Raw genomic sequence first — 17,504 nt, forward strand, 5'->3', positions numbered from 1 at the left:
GAGAGTACTGGACAGATTTCGCTCTGGGCCTGGCGACCGTTCAGAAACATGGGCCAGTGCTCCAGAAGAATGTGCCAGAAATAGAAAGAAATAATGTCTTTATTAATATCAGCATCCTTAAATGCCCCAGAGTACACCAAGCTTGTTTGTTAAATGCCTTAACTCTGGACTGTCTTCTTGTTTCAATGTCTTCCTTATAAATATATTCCCTGGACGAAGACACCTTTTTAATTCAAATACATTTTTTCATGTATTTCATTAGATTGTTTTGACCCTAGGCCTTATTATTGTTAACTCATTTTTATGTTACGTGAAGTACCACAACCTTCCTTTTGAGGACAACAGGATATATAAGCAGAAATAAATGCAGGTGAAATAATTATTCCAAAAGGACAAAAGCAACATTGAAAAGGACAAAGGGACTTGAGCAGGTGATTCTCAATGATACGTCTTTTATCGTGCAAAAGCGCATTAATCTGTCCCGTATTAATATTTGTCATTTACCGCTGCCCACTGCTGCTTCTTCTGGAGCGCCAGATACATACGTCCTTACACTCGCAGCCAGCAACACAGCTTCAATCAGTTAGACCAATCAACTTGACTAAAACCCCAAACGACGCTTTCCATCACTTCACCAGTCCGCTGCCTTATTTTGACCACACAAGGAATTCACAAGGAATTCACGCGAATGAAGAGCCACACAAAAGCACACGTCAGTGTTGTCAGCATTAGGAAATGCTTTCCTTGCTCCTGGGTCAAGGCCATTAGATCCGACCACCCTGCTGCTGACGAGGCCATTTCTTCTTTCTCGATCCCACCAGCATGTCTAGAAAACTAATGTCGCTGTAATAAGACCAACAACATTCATAAGCTCACCTCGTAGACGGCTCTCCAGAGGAAAACCTTGTAATTATGAATATTCCGTTTGGAGTCATTTGGCTTTATCATAAGTAAGCAATTCCACCACTGTGTTGAGTAAGGTGTGTGTGTGTGTGTGTGTGTTGTCGCAACAGATCCTTGTTAACATGGATGTGTGTTTGAATTTTAAAAATGTGTCTACGCTGAGTGTTTGTGCGGTGTGTAGCAGTACATTCGTATGAATCAAGTGTGTCGATGTTTAGTGTCTGTGTTCAGCCGTGTGTGTGTTTGTGTTTTTTGGTGCGTGTGTGTGTGTTGGTCCTGGGTTTTTCCCTGACTCAGCTGTTTGAGGGATCCAGAGATCAAAGTGCGGAGAGTTAGTCAAACTCCGCTGTGAAGTTTCAGCAGCGGATGAATAAACATGAGCAGGGACATTTATTCAACGCATACGTGCACACATCCCTTTTAATAACGGCGGACAATAAACACTGCTGCTGCCTGCTGAATCTTAACACTGCTGCAGACTACATACATTCATGAAGCGAACACTTCTACGGATTCTTTTGATAAAAAGTTGAACAAAGTGAGACCAGAAACGGGGCACATACACTGTAGCCTGTGTGTGTGTGTGTGTGTGTCTGCTTCCTTATGTGGATTCAGCTCCTGCCTGTTTAGCTTCGTGCAACATGCTAATCCTGCAGGTATGAAAAAACACACACACTCCCTCATTGTTTGAGACCCACCCAACATACACAAGCCGAAGTTATGGCTCACGCACACACACACACACACACACACACTGATGGACCCACATGAATTTGCACACATGAGAGTGCGTGAGAGCGAACACACATTCTCTCATTCTCTCTGTCCACTAATGGATACAATAAATGAACGAAAAGCAGCTTCAAGTCCAGCGAGACCGAACATCAGACACGTTGCTACTGGGTATAAAACGCGAGGGACGGGAGCAAACGGAAACCCTCCTGAAATCAATAATTACCAAGTCTGACGTAAAGTAAAGATGACTTAACTTAACTTATCTGGTCTTAGTAAAGTGGCTCCTTGTCCAGCCAAATATTTAAAAGTGACAAAACACAGACTTTGACCCTGGACAGCGGAGATTGTGTCATATGTGAAACCACCAGGAAACTTTGACGTCATGCTGTTGTAATGCTTGTTACGTATTAAGTAAGTTGAGAAAAAATAGTTTATTTATTCAAGTTGTTATGTTAGGTTATTATTTGAAGCCAACTCATGATCTTCTTTTTGTTGATATTACAACATTTCAAAATCTTTTGTTTCAAATCTTTTTACCCTTTTACCTTTTAGTATTTGATTAGGGCTCAAACTCCTAGTTTTGCTCTGAAACTTTAATTTCTTAGTTTTTGATTCCAAAACCTAAGCAATTGTTTGTCAACTCATTTCTGTTGAACAATCTCTTCTTGACAATCGACAAATGTATACACTGATATTGTTATACTGATATACTGATATAAAATTAACTGTCGTGAACGCATGGTTACTGAAATTATTTTATTATAAGTAATTCATTAATAGTAATTAATTAATTAATTAACAACATTAATTGCGTAATAATGAATATTGCTTTGGAAAATAACATTTTCCCAGAAAGAACATTTGAATCATAATTAAAGGAGCAATGAATTGCATTATTTAATATCCATCAAGATGGCCACTTTCACACCACCAACTTGGCCAGAATGACGTGATGAGCTTGTTGGTTCTGAATTCTGTTCTCGGAGCGGTCGCTGTGTTTGATAACTTTCTTTTTAAAAGTAAAGTTCCCCACTCAAAGCCATTTACAGTTATGGTTTCATATCTAAATGTGACATGCACACTTAGTACAATAATGGTTCTGTAAATCAACAAAGTGCCCCAAAGATGTTCACTGTCTTTATTCAGCAGCGTGTATTGGGATTGAATTGCAGGTTCCCAGACACACTCTGAGCAAGGCACTGACTGAATAATACATTTGGCATCACCACACAGTTGATGCAGATTAAAGCCGTTGAAAAATGTAAGTAGGTTAAACCATAAACACGGCAGCAAAAGGCAGTTACACGTATTTATGTTCTATTTCCATATCCATTGCTTTGTTGAAGACAATATCCTCTACATCACATACTCACAATGTTACACACACACACACACACACACTCACTTCACTGAGCAGTGTAATGACAGGTGTGTCCACAGCGGCATCCCTATTGGTTTGACTAATGAAAGAGCATCCCATCTCTCACTAATGAATTATGCATCCCACGTATTACAAAACACTCCACTGCATCGATTATTAATACAACACACACACACACACACACACACACACAGCATACATGTATAGACAGATGCACATTGCTGACACAAACGTAAAAAATGCTGAAATTATTATTTTCTCTAATGAAGGTTTGGGTTTTAAATAATATTGCAGCTTAGTGATATTTTAGCAAAAGGTATAACTGTCTGTAGATAATGGTCCCACTGGATATTCTAGCAGTCCGTTAGATTTTGTGTACTACGTTTCAGGTTGTTTTTTTCTGGTATTGCTCAGGTATTGCATCAAACATGATGTCTCCTTGCAAAAGTCCTTGATAAGATGGATGGGAGGCCCCTGGGTTCCAGACACTCCCACTGTACACAGGAGCTACTGTCCATCACAACTGCATTTTCACTTTCTGACTTTGACGCTGACTTTTGCGATATCTATCAGGAGCAAAGAGTACGTAATGTATCGTGTGAAAGGTTTTCCGCTTGCCACTTTATTAGGCTCACCTGTTTATTTGCTTGTTAAGGATAATTAGCCAATTACATGGCAGCAATGCGAAGCATTTGGGCATCTAGACGTTGCGAGAACAACATGCTGAACTTCAAACGAAGCATCAAAATGGGAAAGGGGATTTAAGTGGCTTTGATCGTGGCACGGTTCTTGGTGCCAGACGGGCTCGTCTGACTATTTCAAAAAAGGTTGACGCTGACCTTGTCCATCCCTTTATGACCACAGCGTACCCGTCTCCTGATAGCTACTTCCAGCAGGATGATGCAGCACGCCTCAAAGCTCATCTCAATTGATTCACTTCACTCCAATGGCCTCCACAGTCACCACATCTCAATCCAATAGAGATCTTGGGATCTCTGTTGTCACAACAGAAGTGCAGGTGTGTCTTCACTGGGGAACAATGTCCTTCATTCATTCTGTTTTGGCTTCTGTTGTGATTGCTGTTGAAATTGTCACACTTTGGGATGAGGAGGAAAGGGAGATTTGCACGTGCAGCCAACTAAATATCTGGGGAATGTTTCCAAAGACTTGAAATCTATGCTACGAAGCGGTTCTGAAGGCAGACGGGCGTCCCGCCCGGTACTTGCGAGGTGTCCCCAATAAAGTGGCTATTGAATGTATGTGCACATCTATCACCGCAGCTACTTGCCACTCATCATTAAGAGTATTTGTTTTTATTAGTTACAATATCATTGAGTAAGTATCCCCAGGGTTGAAGAGAGCAAGAGTGATGTTTTCTCATCTGCCATTCAATGCCTGAGGAGACCAATGGAAGATGAGTGGATTTTCATGCAGGGAGCCTGACCTGCGGTGAGTCCCAGCACGCTTTACAGATGGCCATTAAGAGAGAGGTCAACAGTGGGGCCGTCGCCTGCCGACTGAAGAGGAGTTCAAGCAGAGCAGAGAATACCTGAAATGATTTGTGTGAAAAGAAAGAGGACGCATTGAGTTTTACAGCAGGAGGCCTTTGAGATAAAATCAGACCAAACAAACTGCCTGTCAGCATCTTTGTGCCTTATGTTTCAGGTTCACTGATGGAACAAGGCAGCCCACTTATCGGCTGTATTTCTCTACATCCCACCGAAAATTAGGCAAGATGCAACACCATCTGGTTGCTAAGTGATTGTTTTCTTGGGTCTTTTCACTTGATGCGACAATCTAAACTGAATAAAGCTCCTTCATTTGCACATCTGTAGTGCAGCTTTGAGACGTGTTCACAGATGAACAATGTGGGTCAAGTTTAGGAAAGGCCAAATATGCCTACTTGTAGAAACTTTTAAGCAATATCATTATGAAAGACTTTGAACAGGGAAAACTAAAAACTATCTAAGCTATGTGGCAGAAACGAAGGCTTTCTGTTTATGCTAATGAAAGGGAGGTCAACTAGGGTTGAGAATCCCATGAACATTCAAAGTTGAAACTTCTCATGGATATTAATGGAAATAAGAGGAATAAAAGGGAAACGTCATCTTAAGCTTTATCCACTATATTTGCAGATATAAACTAACCTTTTACCATAGCAAAAGCAGTCATAATCAATTAAGTTGTCAAATGAAGTAGTTACTTTGTCAAATACATACATAATGTGTTACAGTTCAATTCAGTATGCTTTCAACAATAACATGCCAAATGCTTTTAAAACAAGCATTTCTCCCAAATAAGTCCACTATCAAAAAGGCTAATTCGTTTTCCACCCTTTTGACACCTGAGTCACAACTATGGGTTTATACAGCAGTGACAGAGAGACAAGCACAAAGCTCGAGATAGGGAGGCTGAAGAGGGAATACTTATTTTATGCATCCATCTGTCGGTCAAGTGACTTCAGGGTAATCAGTGTTTCAGTCACAGAAGGATTTTGTTGGAGCAATAATGTGGTTTTGCAAAATGAAAAGAGTATGTTATATTGAAACATTGATTTATGTAGAAATGTTCTCATTGTATCACAAATTGTATGTACACCTCACCTAATATCTAACAAAGTTAGTTTTAATTTACTGATTATCGTTTTGCTTGTGCAATTCTTTTTTTATCGTGTCTTGGTCACAATTATTGACAATGGTTCGGTTTCGTTTCTCTCACAGTAGATATCGGCCCTCATGAACTCACTCTGCAACTATGAGTAAATTCAGGTCATGGAATGCTGATTACAAACAGACACGGTGCTGCATTTGATCATTTAACACGCTCTAAACTAAAAGAGCAATTACATATCTAGTAACCACGACGACGGACGGGAGTGACCAGCAGTTCAAGAGGAGGCGTCTGCAGCTGTCCCGTCCTTCCTTCAGTGTATGTTCTTCTACGCAAAGCAGCGCCGCGCTAGAAGCCAAATCTACAACCGGGAGCCAAGACGTCCCCTCCACATATTATCCTGTTTGGCACCGGTACAAAAGCAGCTTGGGAATACGGAGATAGATAAACACGAGAAAAAAGGATGATGGAGCTGAGCCAAATGGGTGGAGAAGAGACAAAAGAGGCTTGTGTGTGTGTGTGTGTGTGTGTGGGGGGGGGGGAGGGGGGGGTATGTTCACTGCTGTAGACTGAGATTGTACAGTAGACAGTAGTGTAATAGTAACCTATAAGGATTAACACATTGGATGGTCAGCATTTCTGAGCACTTATCACTGCAGAAACTCTGCTGCTGTTCATTATAAGCCACGTTGCCATTTCAGTGGAAATCATGATGGAAATATGTCATTGCCGTTTGTAATACATATCCATTTCTCCTCATTTCTCTACACTCTCCTGTTGTTTTCATTTGCAAGTGTTTTTAAATGATTTATTTGCACCTACGGAATCCTAAAAGCATTGTTATCTGAAAACAAGGGAATAATTCTGCATTGTATTGTTTCCCATACGGTTTCCAATTTGTTCATAGAAATGATCACAACGCTAGAAAAATGACACGCACGATTCCAAAAATAAGTTGCTTTATTTCTATCGGACTGAACATGCACACTTCAACACTTCACAAATCTCTGATAGCGAAATCAGACCCTGAAGCTTTTAGTGCGTCCTCATAACAGCCAAAGCACCCGCCTCCCTCACTGCATAGACAGTAGCTCAACCCGTTATAGAAACAAACAAACCCAAAGCCACCGGCGTCCCAACCAGCTGCCCCGTAAACCCACTGAGTCCCTGAGAGAAACCCTCTGTTGTGATGCATTGAGCATTTAACAAAGTAAAGGCACTGGAAGATTTACTAAAAGAAAAACCGTAGCGACAAAAAGGAGAAGAAGTCAGAGAAGGACCAGGTGAGAGAGGAATAATGACAAGGATACAAAGCGCTGACACGACGGAATGTCCCGTCCTCTCCTGAGCGGAGGCCTCGCCGTTCAAACGACTTCTGACAGTGAAAGGGAAGAATCAAAAGGGAGATGCTAAACCTCCCCCAAACCTCCCCCGCCCCCCGTGTTCACAGGCTATTGAATGAATCCTGTGTACACACACACTAATGCTGCTTCCTGGTAAAAACCGGGACACACAAAGAACATAACCAGCATGGAGGACATTTAAAGGAAGGGAAACTTGACTAGAAAGAGGCTGAAGGGCAAACTTTAAAAAAATCACGGGAAGTCAGACTGACTCTTTTTTAAAACACACACTCGTGAACATGTAACGCACACCGTGTGTCCACCGGTGAAGGTCATCGCACAAAGGAGCAGATGACATGAGGGGAAGAGCCCACTTTACAAAGTGTGGAGAGATGCAGATGTTGCAACTGAAGTCTAAATCAATCTCCATGGAATTGCTTATTATTATTATTCTTCCGTGTACGGGTTCACTGTCATTTATCCCATCTGGTGTCTGCTAAACAGCAGGAGAATCCGTTCTCGTGCAGCACATAATGTCTCTAAAAGGACAAATCTAACAAATACGAATTAAACTGTGTTCAGTGCTCATTTGATGTCACGTGCTGTCAAAGATTTTGGGGTATTATGCTCATTTGCCTTGCAAGAATCAAAGATGCTGTGATTGCACATTAAATACGTTAGCTTAGCATAAAGACAAACAGGGGTTACCAGCCAGCCTGCCTCCGTACAACAGAATCCGCCTACCAGCTCCTCTGAAATGGATATTCATCGCGCTTCCTATAGAGATGCATCGCTATGATATTGACCCAAAACTGAACCCGTTAGCTGAACACTGGTTCAGTGACAAATCTGATAGTGGATACCGTTATTTTACGTATGAATTAAGAAAGTCATTCCTGCACAGTGAGAATTCAGCTTAAAGTAAACTATTAAATGATTGTGTCGTCACACAGCTCACAGCAGTTCATCCCTACTACGGTTTTGCCGATCTTTTAGTCAACAGTAGGAGAGCTTCCTCTCGTATGAAACAAATTAAATCATTTGTATATTGCCACTTTTGCCAATTTTTTCCCAAGCGTATTCATAAGATTGAACCCTTTCCAGCTGCATGGTCCACTAGCTTCCCTCTCGAGCAACATCCTCGGGCCAGTGTCTTCTGAGAAGAGCATTTCTCATGAAATTTGCTGACTAAAACCTTCCTTCGAAATTACGCCTTCACTTCGCTGATGTCTGTTTGCAGGACAATGTAATTGTACTCAGCTCCTTTCCACCGTCCTCGTCTGTGCTGTTCGGCCTCTTCCTTTGTAGCCGGCTGGAGAGGGGAAGCACCAGAACAGAGTCCAACAGACTCTTTGTCCCCAGACGTCAGAAAACGCCACTGGCGCTCTTTCCTCCCTTTGTCTGCGCGCCTCCTACATGCGCCCAGCATGAGCATGAGTCTTTCCCGTCTTCAGCGCTCAACAATACTGCATCTCTGTGCCTCCTGCCCACACGCCAGAATACCACAGCGTGGCGCCGCGAACCTCTCCCTCGATCTGGCTCCTTCATTGTTTTGAGCACCCAGTGGCCTCTGTGTCACTCTTTCACCCGTCGCTTCGTCATCAACAGTCTCTCAATCTCCATCCTATTGTCCCTCCATCTTTAAAAATTGGTGAGCTCACCAAACCCCCACGTTAGAGCGACTTCATCGGGCAGCAGCTGCAGTCAAGGCCGCAGAGCAACGCGTTGGCGGACGGGGACGATTAACGCCGCCGCGTCTGGGACACCATCAGGTCTCTGAACAAGGCCACCAAAGATAACATTACATCCGTGTTCTTTTCACAAGAGAAGCAGGCTTTTGTTTATCTTGTTTTTCTCAAGAATGGATCTCAGTCACAAGAAGTCCAGCGATAGTGAACAGTTTCTTTGTCTGTAGTTGTTCATTTGTCTACAGGGTTACAGTACATTATTTGTTCAGGCGGTCAAAAGCCTAAATTAAAGGCTCCAGATGAGGTTTTGAGTGGTTCGGGTGCTTTACAGCGGGTCTGTGTGGTCACAAGGGGTCAGATGTTCATCTTTTTATGTTACTGTATACGTTACACGTGGAGCTCAAGGCTTTTGAGAATGGAACCACCATGCTGAGTCATTGATAGTCCTCCACAAGGATCTCACATGAAACAGAGATAAACTATTTACATTAAAATGAGTCTGATTTCAAGCTGACAGATTCACCAATATAAATTGCATTGCATTGCAGAGTTCTAATGCAGCCAAATCACAAAGCCGGTTTGACAAAGATTTTAAGTAAAAACTTGATAGAGACTGCCGCCTGCTGGACACTGTGCACATTACATCTGCCACGAAACGTCTACCAGCCTGCAGTCAATAATGAATTAAAAGGAATAAACGCATTTGACAGTAATAGCTCGGAAGTCATGAATAGTGTAGTAATGAGTAACAAAAGGTGATTCTATCGTTTACAAGATTGTTTTATTGCATGCGTTGATTTGTAAAAGCTTTTCAAAGTTGAGTACATTGTCACATGGATAAATGGACATTATTGGTTTTTCAAAAAGGCATAGAAATGTTCAAGACTGTCAACTGCCGTGATAGTAAACCATTTTATCCTCTTTAGTGAGCTACAGAACTCCTTCAGCAAAGCTTCATCACAGTGTGTGTGTGTGTGTGTGTGTGTGTGTGTGTGTGTGTGTGTGTGTGTGTGTGTGTGTGTGTTCAGAGATGCTGGTGCAGCCACAGCACTGTGTTGAGGAAGCAGTCGGCCTGTGTGTCCACTCTGGTCAGAGAATGTCCGTCATCTGGAAACCACAACAACCTGGACAGACAAACAGAACGATGCTAAAAATCGATCTTTTCCTTTATCGAGGTCTGTTCTCTGTTCATTGGCTGCACTTAGTGTTTGCTCTGTAGTACCTGACAGGTGAAGCTCTGCTCTTCAGGGCTTTATAGAGCTCCAGGCCCTGGTGAGGAGACACTCGCCTGTCTCTGCCTCCCAGCATCAGTAACACTGGAGCCTTGATCTACAAACACAAACCCAATGACAACTGATTGCTGGCTTTTCATATACATCTCGTATGAATCTACTTAGTCCTCTCTGAATTAATCCGAAATAAGTTTAACCGTGATGTCAAAATATCAGAACAAGAAAGATTTCTCTCTCAACAGCAGAACGGAAACTGGAAAGATGCGCTCAGTAGAGTTTAGATCTCTACTACTGTTGTATTGTTTAATCAAATTAATACAATGTACAATTGTTTAAACCGTCTTGAGCGTAAGCTCATCACATGTATTTCAGACCCGCATGTCTCTTTCAACAGATTTGCCCTCATTTTGAACATTAAGCGGTCAAGACTTTGTCTCCAGGACGCTCTTTATCTATGTATGTGTTATCTACATTATGCAACCAACGGCTTTGTGCAAAGCAGCGTTTGTAATCCCTCCATCCCTCAACTTCCGCTGTGGACACACAGACACACACGCACACGCAGACCGACGGACAAATGCATGCGCACACGTACACACATACGGTTAAACAGACGCAGATACCTACAAAGCCTACAGCCGGCAAAGAGAATACTTTTTGGTTTAGGAGAATGTTGGTTTCTATCATGAGTCAAATATTGCATTTATAGTTGTTGTGTGTCTGACCTGTGCAGCATGTGTGATGGGGGACCTCTCCAGCATGGCGGCCAGGGCTTCAGCAGTGGGTATCTGGTCATACGAGTATGGGAAGCCCACACTGGTGTATCGCCTGAACACACACACACACACACACACACACACACACACACACACACACACACACACACACACACACACACACACACACACACACACACACACACACACACACACACACACACACACACACACACACACACACACACAGAGGATCCAAACATTCAGCACATCGCAGAGGTTTGGACGGGCAGCAGTGGAGCAAAAGCTCACGTGTGTGTGCGCGTGTGTTGTTTTGTGCGCGTGCCTCACCAGTCTACTATGTCGCTGGTGCCCAATAAAGTAGCGGCGTTAATGACGGGGTTCCTGGCCGCGCACGCTCTGTAGAACTCCGGGTACTGACCAACCAGGTGACAGGAGAGGAAACCGCCGTGAGAACCGCCGATCACAGCCAGTCGATCGGGGTCGAGGGAGACGTCTCTCTGCAGCGCGGCGGCAACAGCGGCCTAAAGACAAATCAGGAACGGGGACTTTTTCATGGTGATACTACAAGACCGACAAAAGCGAGTCGACCTTCTCCAACTGCCAGCAATCTGTTGATAATCACGTCTCCTGTCCTCGATACTCATTCCTGTTTGTTTACATGATTCTCAATCCAGGGCTGGTCGGTACCTGCACATCTTTCACATCCTGGCTGCCGATCCGACCGATTAAGGACAAAATGCCGTCCTGGCCGAACCCCGTGGATCCCCGATAGTTCACTACAGAAAGACAGACGGCTTGAGATCGAGGGAAGACATCTCAAACAAAAGAGACCTGGAATCTTTTGATCATGTGGATTGAAGAGTTTTCATTTTTAAAAGGGGAAACTTTTTAGGCAGATTATGTTTACCCTCAAACAAAAGAAAAAAGACACAAAACTACATCCCCTGAGAATATCTTGATGAGCCTTTGTCTTCTTAGCATGTAGGTGTGCGTGTGTGCGCGCCTGTAACAGAGGAATCTCACCCATGAGCACAGCAAAGCCGAGTTTAGCCAATCCAGCTGTGGTGCAGTTCCACTCGGCTGGGAACTGGGAGTGAGGCCCGCCTGGAGGAGCAAACAAACATTCAAATACAACCACAAATTAAAGCAAGCAACATCTTCCAATACGTTTTGTTCCCCAAAAGAGAAAACCAACACAGATGAGTAAACACGCACCATGGACGGAGACCACCAGAGGCGTCTTGTTTTCATTGGGGGGTCGAGACGGTTTAACCAAGACGGCCCCGAAGTCTAAACCAGCTGAAGAGAGGAGAGGGAGAGACATCACAGCAGGTTTCATACTGACTGAGAGAGTGTGTGTGTGTGTGTGTGAGTGAGTGCGTGCGTGCTCACGGTAGTGTGTGTTGTCCTCCTCTGGTGGAGGTGTAACATCCAAAACCGTCCACTGGAAGTCAAAGGTCAGGACGGGGGGCTGTAGAGTTTGCCAGCTCACAGCCCCACCCGCTGGAGGCAGGAAGCCCACCCTCTGCAAACACAAACACATCTGCTCCGTTCAACAACACAACTTCAAACACCCTGAGGATGCACGAGTAGCTGAATTATTTTGTTTAACGATGCAGTAAACGTAATATTAGCATAATGCTTGTTGCTGTATCTCTCATGCCTGTGTGTGTGTGTGTGTGTGTGTGTGTGCGTCTGACCAGAGTAGGAGGTGTGTTCGGGCTGGAGCAGCAGACGACCATCAGGTCCTCCTGGACCGTCAGCAGCCTCCAGCTGCCGTAAGCTGGAAGATCAGAGAGACCTGCAGCGGAGGCAACAACAGAGACAGTGGAGTAAAGACCGGGAAAGAAGTGATGAAGAAAAGGGGGCAACACTTCAGGGCACAATAGACAGAAGAGAACAAAGAAATAAAGATGGGGTGTTTGGAAATAAGGACCACACATTTTTAATACTTGAAGAAATGTACTTATATTACATGGTATGGGTAGATATTGATTGTTCAATGTTCACAGGTGTGTCCAAATGACAGATGTGGACGTTGTGCAGAATTTTAAAAAGTATATTTGAATAGTGCAATTGTTTGCAAGTCTAGTTTCCAGCATCCTTATGCTCTTGCTATAAACCCTACATGCGAGCATTTCTTCAAGTACATATCGTGATGAAATGCAGTCATCTTTAGGTTGTATTAAACATCTTGTTTATTAATTTCCTGGTAGGATTTTGGTGGCAACGTTGAACCTGTTGGTCTCGTCATACCTTCCTGATTCCTCTGGTGCTCCTGATGAAGGTGAGAAGGTGGTGGAGGAGGGAGAGGAGGATCAGGAAAATGGGCGGGAGGAGGAGGAGGAAAGTGAGAGTCACAATAAGGGGGAGGAACTAGAAGGGAAGGGAAAAGAGAAGGGGTTGGTGGAGGTGGAAGCATAGGGGAGAGGGGAGTAGGAGGAAAACAAGATGGCAGATTAGAGGGAGGAAAAGGAGGAGGAAGGGAAGGCCAACAGGGGGAAGGAGGAGGTAAAAGGGGAAGGGGAGGATGAAAGAAAGGAGAAGGAGGAGGAGGAAAAACAAGAGACGGAGAAGAGGACAGCACAGAGGGAGGAGGAGGAGGAGGAGGTGGAGGAGGAGAGGATGGACTCTTACTATCACAAAGGGAAGTAACTTTGTTGGATCTTCTGTCGACCATAAAAAGATCCTGAGAGAGACGAGAGGGGGAGAGTAAGTATGTGTGCAACAAGGCTCTGCAAGGATGATCAATGCACGTATGAACATTGAAAGAAAGAAATGGACAATTGTGGAACTATGCTGATTTGTCTTCTGGACAAAGGTTAAACCACAATCTACTTATTATGGATCTCATTCCTTGACTGATCGGCAGCTCGCCGTGCGGACAGTAAAAGGGTACGAGCGAGCTTCGCCTCGCTCAAAGTTAAGCAAATCTACCAGCCAGAACTTTTGAAAGTCAGTAATCAACAAAAACTGGCATTTCGGCTCGAGTACCAATGACACAAATGATTGATTTAGAATCAAACTATTCCTTAAATGTGTTGTTTTCACCTTCCAGTTTCTTCGTGCACTGCTGAACACGACCCTCTGACTGTCTGCAGACCAGCAGCAGGCTGGCAGCGCTTCATACACACCTGCACACTGACCTGAAACAAAGTCACATGAACTCACATTCATCACCAACTTCATTGAACAGACTGACGTTTAGCATCATATTGACCATCGTAATTTAGCATGCAGACATTTTTTAAGTGTGAAGTTGATGGGAATGTGATCTTTGCATGTCCATCTGAAAACAGAACGAGATGGAAAGTCAAACTGAGGGAGGCACGAATGTCATAAATATGAAATAGTTACTGAAATATTTAAACGCAAAACCACATGGTGGAACTACAGGAAAAGTCAGAGGATCATGCAAAGTCAGCGGGACAAATCCTGCAGGGGACATGAACGTGTGTGAAGCAAAAAAACAGACAAAAAAAACGCCTCCACTGGAGCCGCAGCGGGAGTTTAACAGTGTGCGACCTACCAGTCTGTGGTCTGTTGACCACATCCAACAGGGTGGACGTCCTCTTGCTGCTAAGGTCCAACTGTGGAGGATTAAGTCACTATTAAGAAAACAAAAACGCACACGCACACACACACGCACACACACACACACAGTACCTGCTGCAGACTGAGGCATTGATTGTGAGGTCCAAACACTCTGCCCTGCAGGTAGATCAGCGTGGACCCGTCTGGACTGAGCCTGGGACACGACACTGACAAGTTGTCTCCAGACAGACACTCTGGTTTGGAGGGAGTCCAGAGTCAGAAATCAAAAGGAGCCAAGCGGAGAGTGTGTGTGTGTGTGTGTGTGTGTGTGACTCATTAACAAAGACACAAAGGCCAGTGTGCTCACCACAGTTTCCATCCAGGTCGAGTTTGAACAACGCAGACCTGAAACAGAATTTTAGGAGTACGACACAAAATGAAACTAATGTCCACAGTGTGATTCTTACACAACCAAATGAATGTACCACCAACATACTGTAAATAGAGGATATTATGTACAAATTGATATTTTCACATTAATGTTTTCTATTCATTTTGGTGCTCAAGTTGCTGTTGTCAAAGACAAAGAATCAATCTGACCTGCGGTTGGAGCAGAACCGCAGTCCGAGTCTGAAAGGTTCGTGGTACCAACCGACCAGAAACACAGACTGACCGCCGCGAGCCCACAGAGCCTGGAAGACGACGCGCAAAACACACGCAGCATTATGAAAGACCCCAAAACATAGAGAACCAGAGCGGTGGGAGGACTCCCTGCCCTCACCTGTCCAGGTGAGACGTCGAGCGGGACGCCCTGCAGGACGCTGACGGAGCCGCACTGCAGATTCACCACACAAACCACCGGGACGCTCTTATTGGTCAGCGTCTCACCCCAGTCCTCACAGTACACACTCCTGTCCTGTTTGGTCACAGTTACACAACGACAAACGAGGGCAGTTAATGTGAGTGATGTATCGTTAAAGGGAATTATACTAACTGTTCCTTTCCTCTGATGCATTTAAAAATCTGCATGTTATTCACTGTGAAGGTTATAAAGAGCAGACCCATCTGTGTAATACCTTCCTGAATGCATGTTCCCCATCGTGCGTTACCATCCACGTGCTCTTAAGCTTCTCAGCTACGTAGAGCAGCTTGTTCTCGCATTGCGACCATGAGAGGCAGCCAAACTGGGCTGGAAACACACAAACACAAATCACACAGCAGTGCCAACTTACATCACCAAATTGACGAACGCTATATTGCATGATGCCACGGTTGTAATGATGCAGCAGAGTGCGCATGGACACAAACTCACCGTCATCGTACACTCGGCCGTGTTTGTTGACAGCGCTCAGGTTGAGGCACTTCCTGAGGCCCTGGCGGTCCCATATCTGAGCAGCGACAAGCAAAGACAACAAGAGACTGTGGAAAAGCTCCGACGTTGACCTCACGAAGCACACTGCGCCTTTTCTTGTCTCACCTCGAGGAGCTGGTGGCCACTTGTTTCCCTGATGACGGCCCGAAGGCCTTGAACGGGAGAGAGTCCACTCAGCAGCCTGAAGAACAGAAGAGAAATGCGAAGGTTCAAAGACAAACCAACCCAACAGAGCAATGCTCCACGGTACGCTCTGCTTAAGGGTTAGTTTGGATAGTTGCTGCATCTGTAAGTGAGCAGAGATGCCACCTGTTTAATACCGGTATTGAGTTTCGCTGACATTTACAAGTTGAAATGAATCTGCCCTTTTAGTCCAAAACATGAACTTTTTGGTTGAATACACACACATAGTTTGTGATTGTGTGTGTGTGTGTGCACTCACTCTCCAGACACAGGCACGCAGGGTCCTGGTGGAAGGACAGTCCTGATGCTCTTGTGGTCGTTGGTGTCTGTGATCAGAGTCCACTGCTGCGAGTAGCGAAGTCTCGATCCTCGGACCAGGTCAGTCTGACTCCACTCTGAATAAGAAAAGGTCAATGGCACGGCGTTCTCTTTAAGGCCCGTCATCCAAAGTCCTGAACGAACCCAGAACTCTGGTCACATGACCCATGACACCTCTCCTCCGGAACCACAAACGATCGGCTCCTCTGACGCGACCTCTTGCCGGGGCATGAAGCAACCTTCTCCACAGCGGCCCCTCGCTCTAAAACTCTCGACCCAGACGCAGCCGAGCTTGCACCAACCGGTCCACATCCAAATCACAAATTTCTAACCCACTCACTGCTTTTAACGTGTGATTAACACACATTTTTTATGCTTGAAAAAAAATCTCTAAAATGTATTGGTGTAACAGGGCATTTTTAGGAATTGTATTAATAGCATCAAACCGATGCAAATGGAAACTTTAAGCAGCCATATTTGTCAGTGTTGAAACCACAATCAGATCCCCATGAGCTGCGACAGTCAGGTGCGTGTATAGTAAACAGATGGGTTTACTCAATAAACCCTTTAAAGCCTTAAGACGAGATCACTGTGCTCAGACGCAGCGTGACTTTGACAGCAGGTGGTCGTTGGATCCAAACAGATGCTGGACAGCCGTACTCATTCCCACTAGGATTTCTCTTCACATTCCGGTTGGTTGAAGAGACTGAGGGTTTCTTTAAGTGCCGACATTTACATGCTAATACGAGGAGGGAGACGACATCAAGACATCTAGCTGCTGGAGGTCATTCTGCAGGACTCAACTTGTTCCTCTTTGCACAAAGCAGCAGATATCGGTCCAGCTGATGGGTCGAGCACCTTCTACGGTCCTGAATCATGTGCTGGGACACGCAATAAATCTTACATGCATAAATATGGCATTGTGGAGGAGTTGGACAATCTGTGCAACTTCTGCAGGGTTGAGAAAAGCCTCATGCTCCCAGTAGTGATAATGACTCTACCTAAAGTATGGTGGGAAACCAGTCAGAGATCAAGAGGGAATTCACGCCTGATTAGAGACCGTTACTTTCATTTATGTGTAGCAGTGTAATGTTGTCCAGGCCGATGAAGCCCCACAGACAAGGACGGTCACCTGTAATCACGGTGTACGTCCGGAGCTCCGCGAGCCTCTCGTCTCTCACGTGGGCGGAAACAGGCGCAGGTAGACCGCTGACCTCTGCGTGCGCCCCGGTGACCCGCCCGGGGTCCATCTGGTCACGCACGCGCACAGCTCATATTAAATCACGTCCGAACGAACCTCCAAACCACCCAACCCTTGACCAGAGAACCCCCCCCCCGCGCATCAGACAGGGACGCTAAAGTCCGCAGCAGGTTGATTTAAAGTAGTTTGCTGCACCGGGGCGTCCATGTTGAAACCACGGATGGGCGATACCACTTTGGCTCTGTTCGCGGGGGGTGTAGTACA

General features: G+C 44.8%; 1 protein-coding gene across 2 annotated transcripts; it reads right to left on the reverse strand.

Annotated features, from left to right (window-relative positions):
• Nucleotides 1-9,422: 9,422 nt before the first annotated feature.
• On the reverse strand, nucleotides 9,423-17,504 carry apeh (acylaminoacyl-peptide hydrolase). 2 transcript variants are annotated; one of them, XM_040194090.2, is made up of 22 exons: nucleotides 17,172-17,504; nucleotides 15,981-16,116; nucleotides 15,644-15,719; nucleotides 15,479-15,554; nucleotides 15,243-15,355; nucleotides 14,948-15,082; nucleotides 14,767-14,858; nucleotides 14,534-14,571; nucleotides 14,299-14,420; nucleotides 14,162-14,222; nucleotides 13,684-13,778; nucleotides 13,270-13,321; nucleotides 12,889-13,008; nucleotides 12,333-12,433; nucleotides 12,025-12,157; nucleotides 11,848-11,931; nucleotides 11,656-11,736; nucleotides 11,320-11,408; nucleotides 10,960-11,153; nucleotides 10,618-10,720; nucleotides 9,883-9,989; nucleotides 9,423-9,784 (listed from the first exon to the last, which is right to left on the reverse strand). In XM_040194090.2, exons 1-22 carry the CDS (start codon nucleotides 17,287-17,289, stop codon nucleotides 9,685-9,687), a joined length of 2,226 nt encoding a protein of 741 aa, XP_040050024.2. In that variant the 5' UTR covers nucleotides 17,290-17,504; the 3' UTR covers nucleotides 9,423-9,684. The 2 variants fall into 2 exon arrangements, with proteins under 2 accessions (XP_040050024.2, XP_040050026.2); XM_040194092.2 differs by lacking the exon at nucleotides 12,889-13,008.

The sequence above is a fragment of the Gasterosteus aculeatus genome, chromosome 2 (genome assembly GCF_964276395.1).
Source record: "Gasterosteus aculeatus chromosome 2, fGasAcu3.hap1.1, whole genome shotgun sequence".
Taxonomy (NCBI): domain Eukaryota; kingdom Metazoa; phylum Chordata; class Actinopteri; order Perciformes; family Gasterosteidae; genus Gasterosteus; species Gasterosteus aculeatus.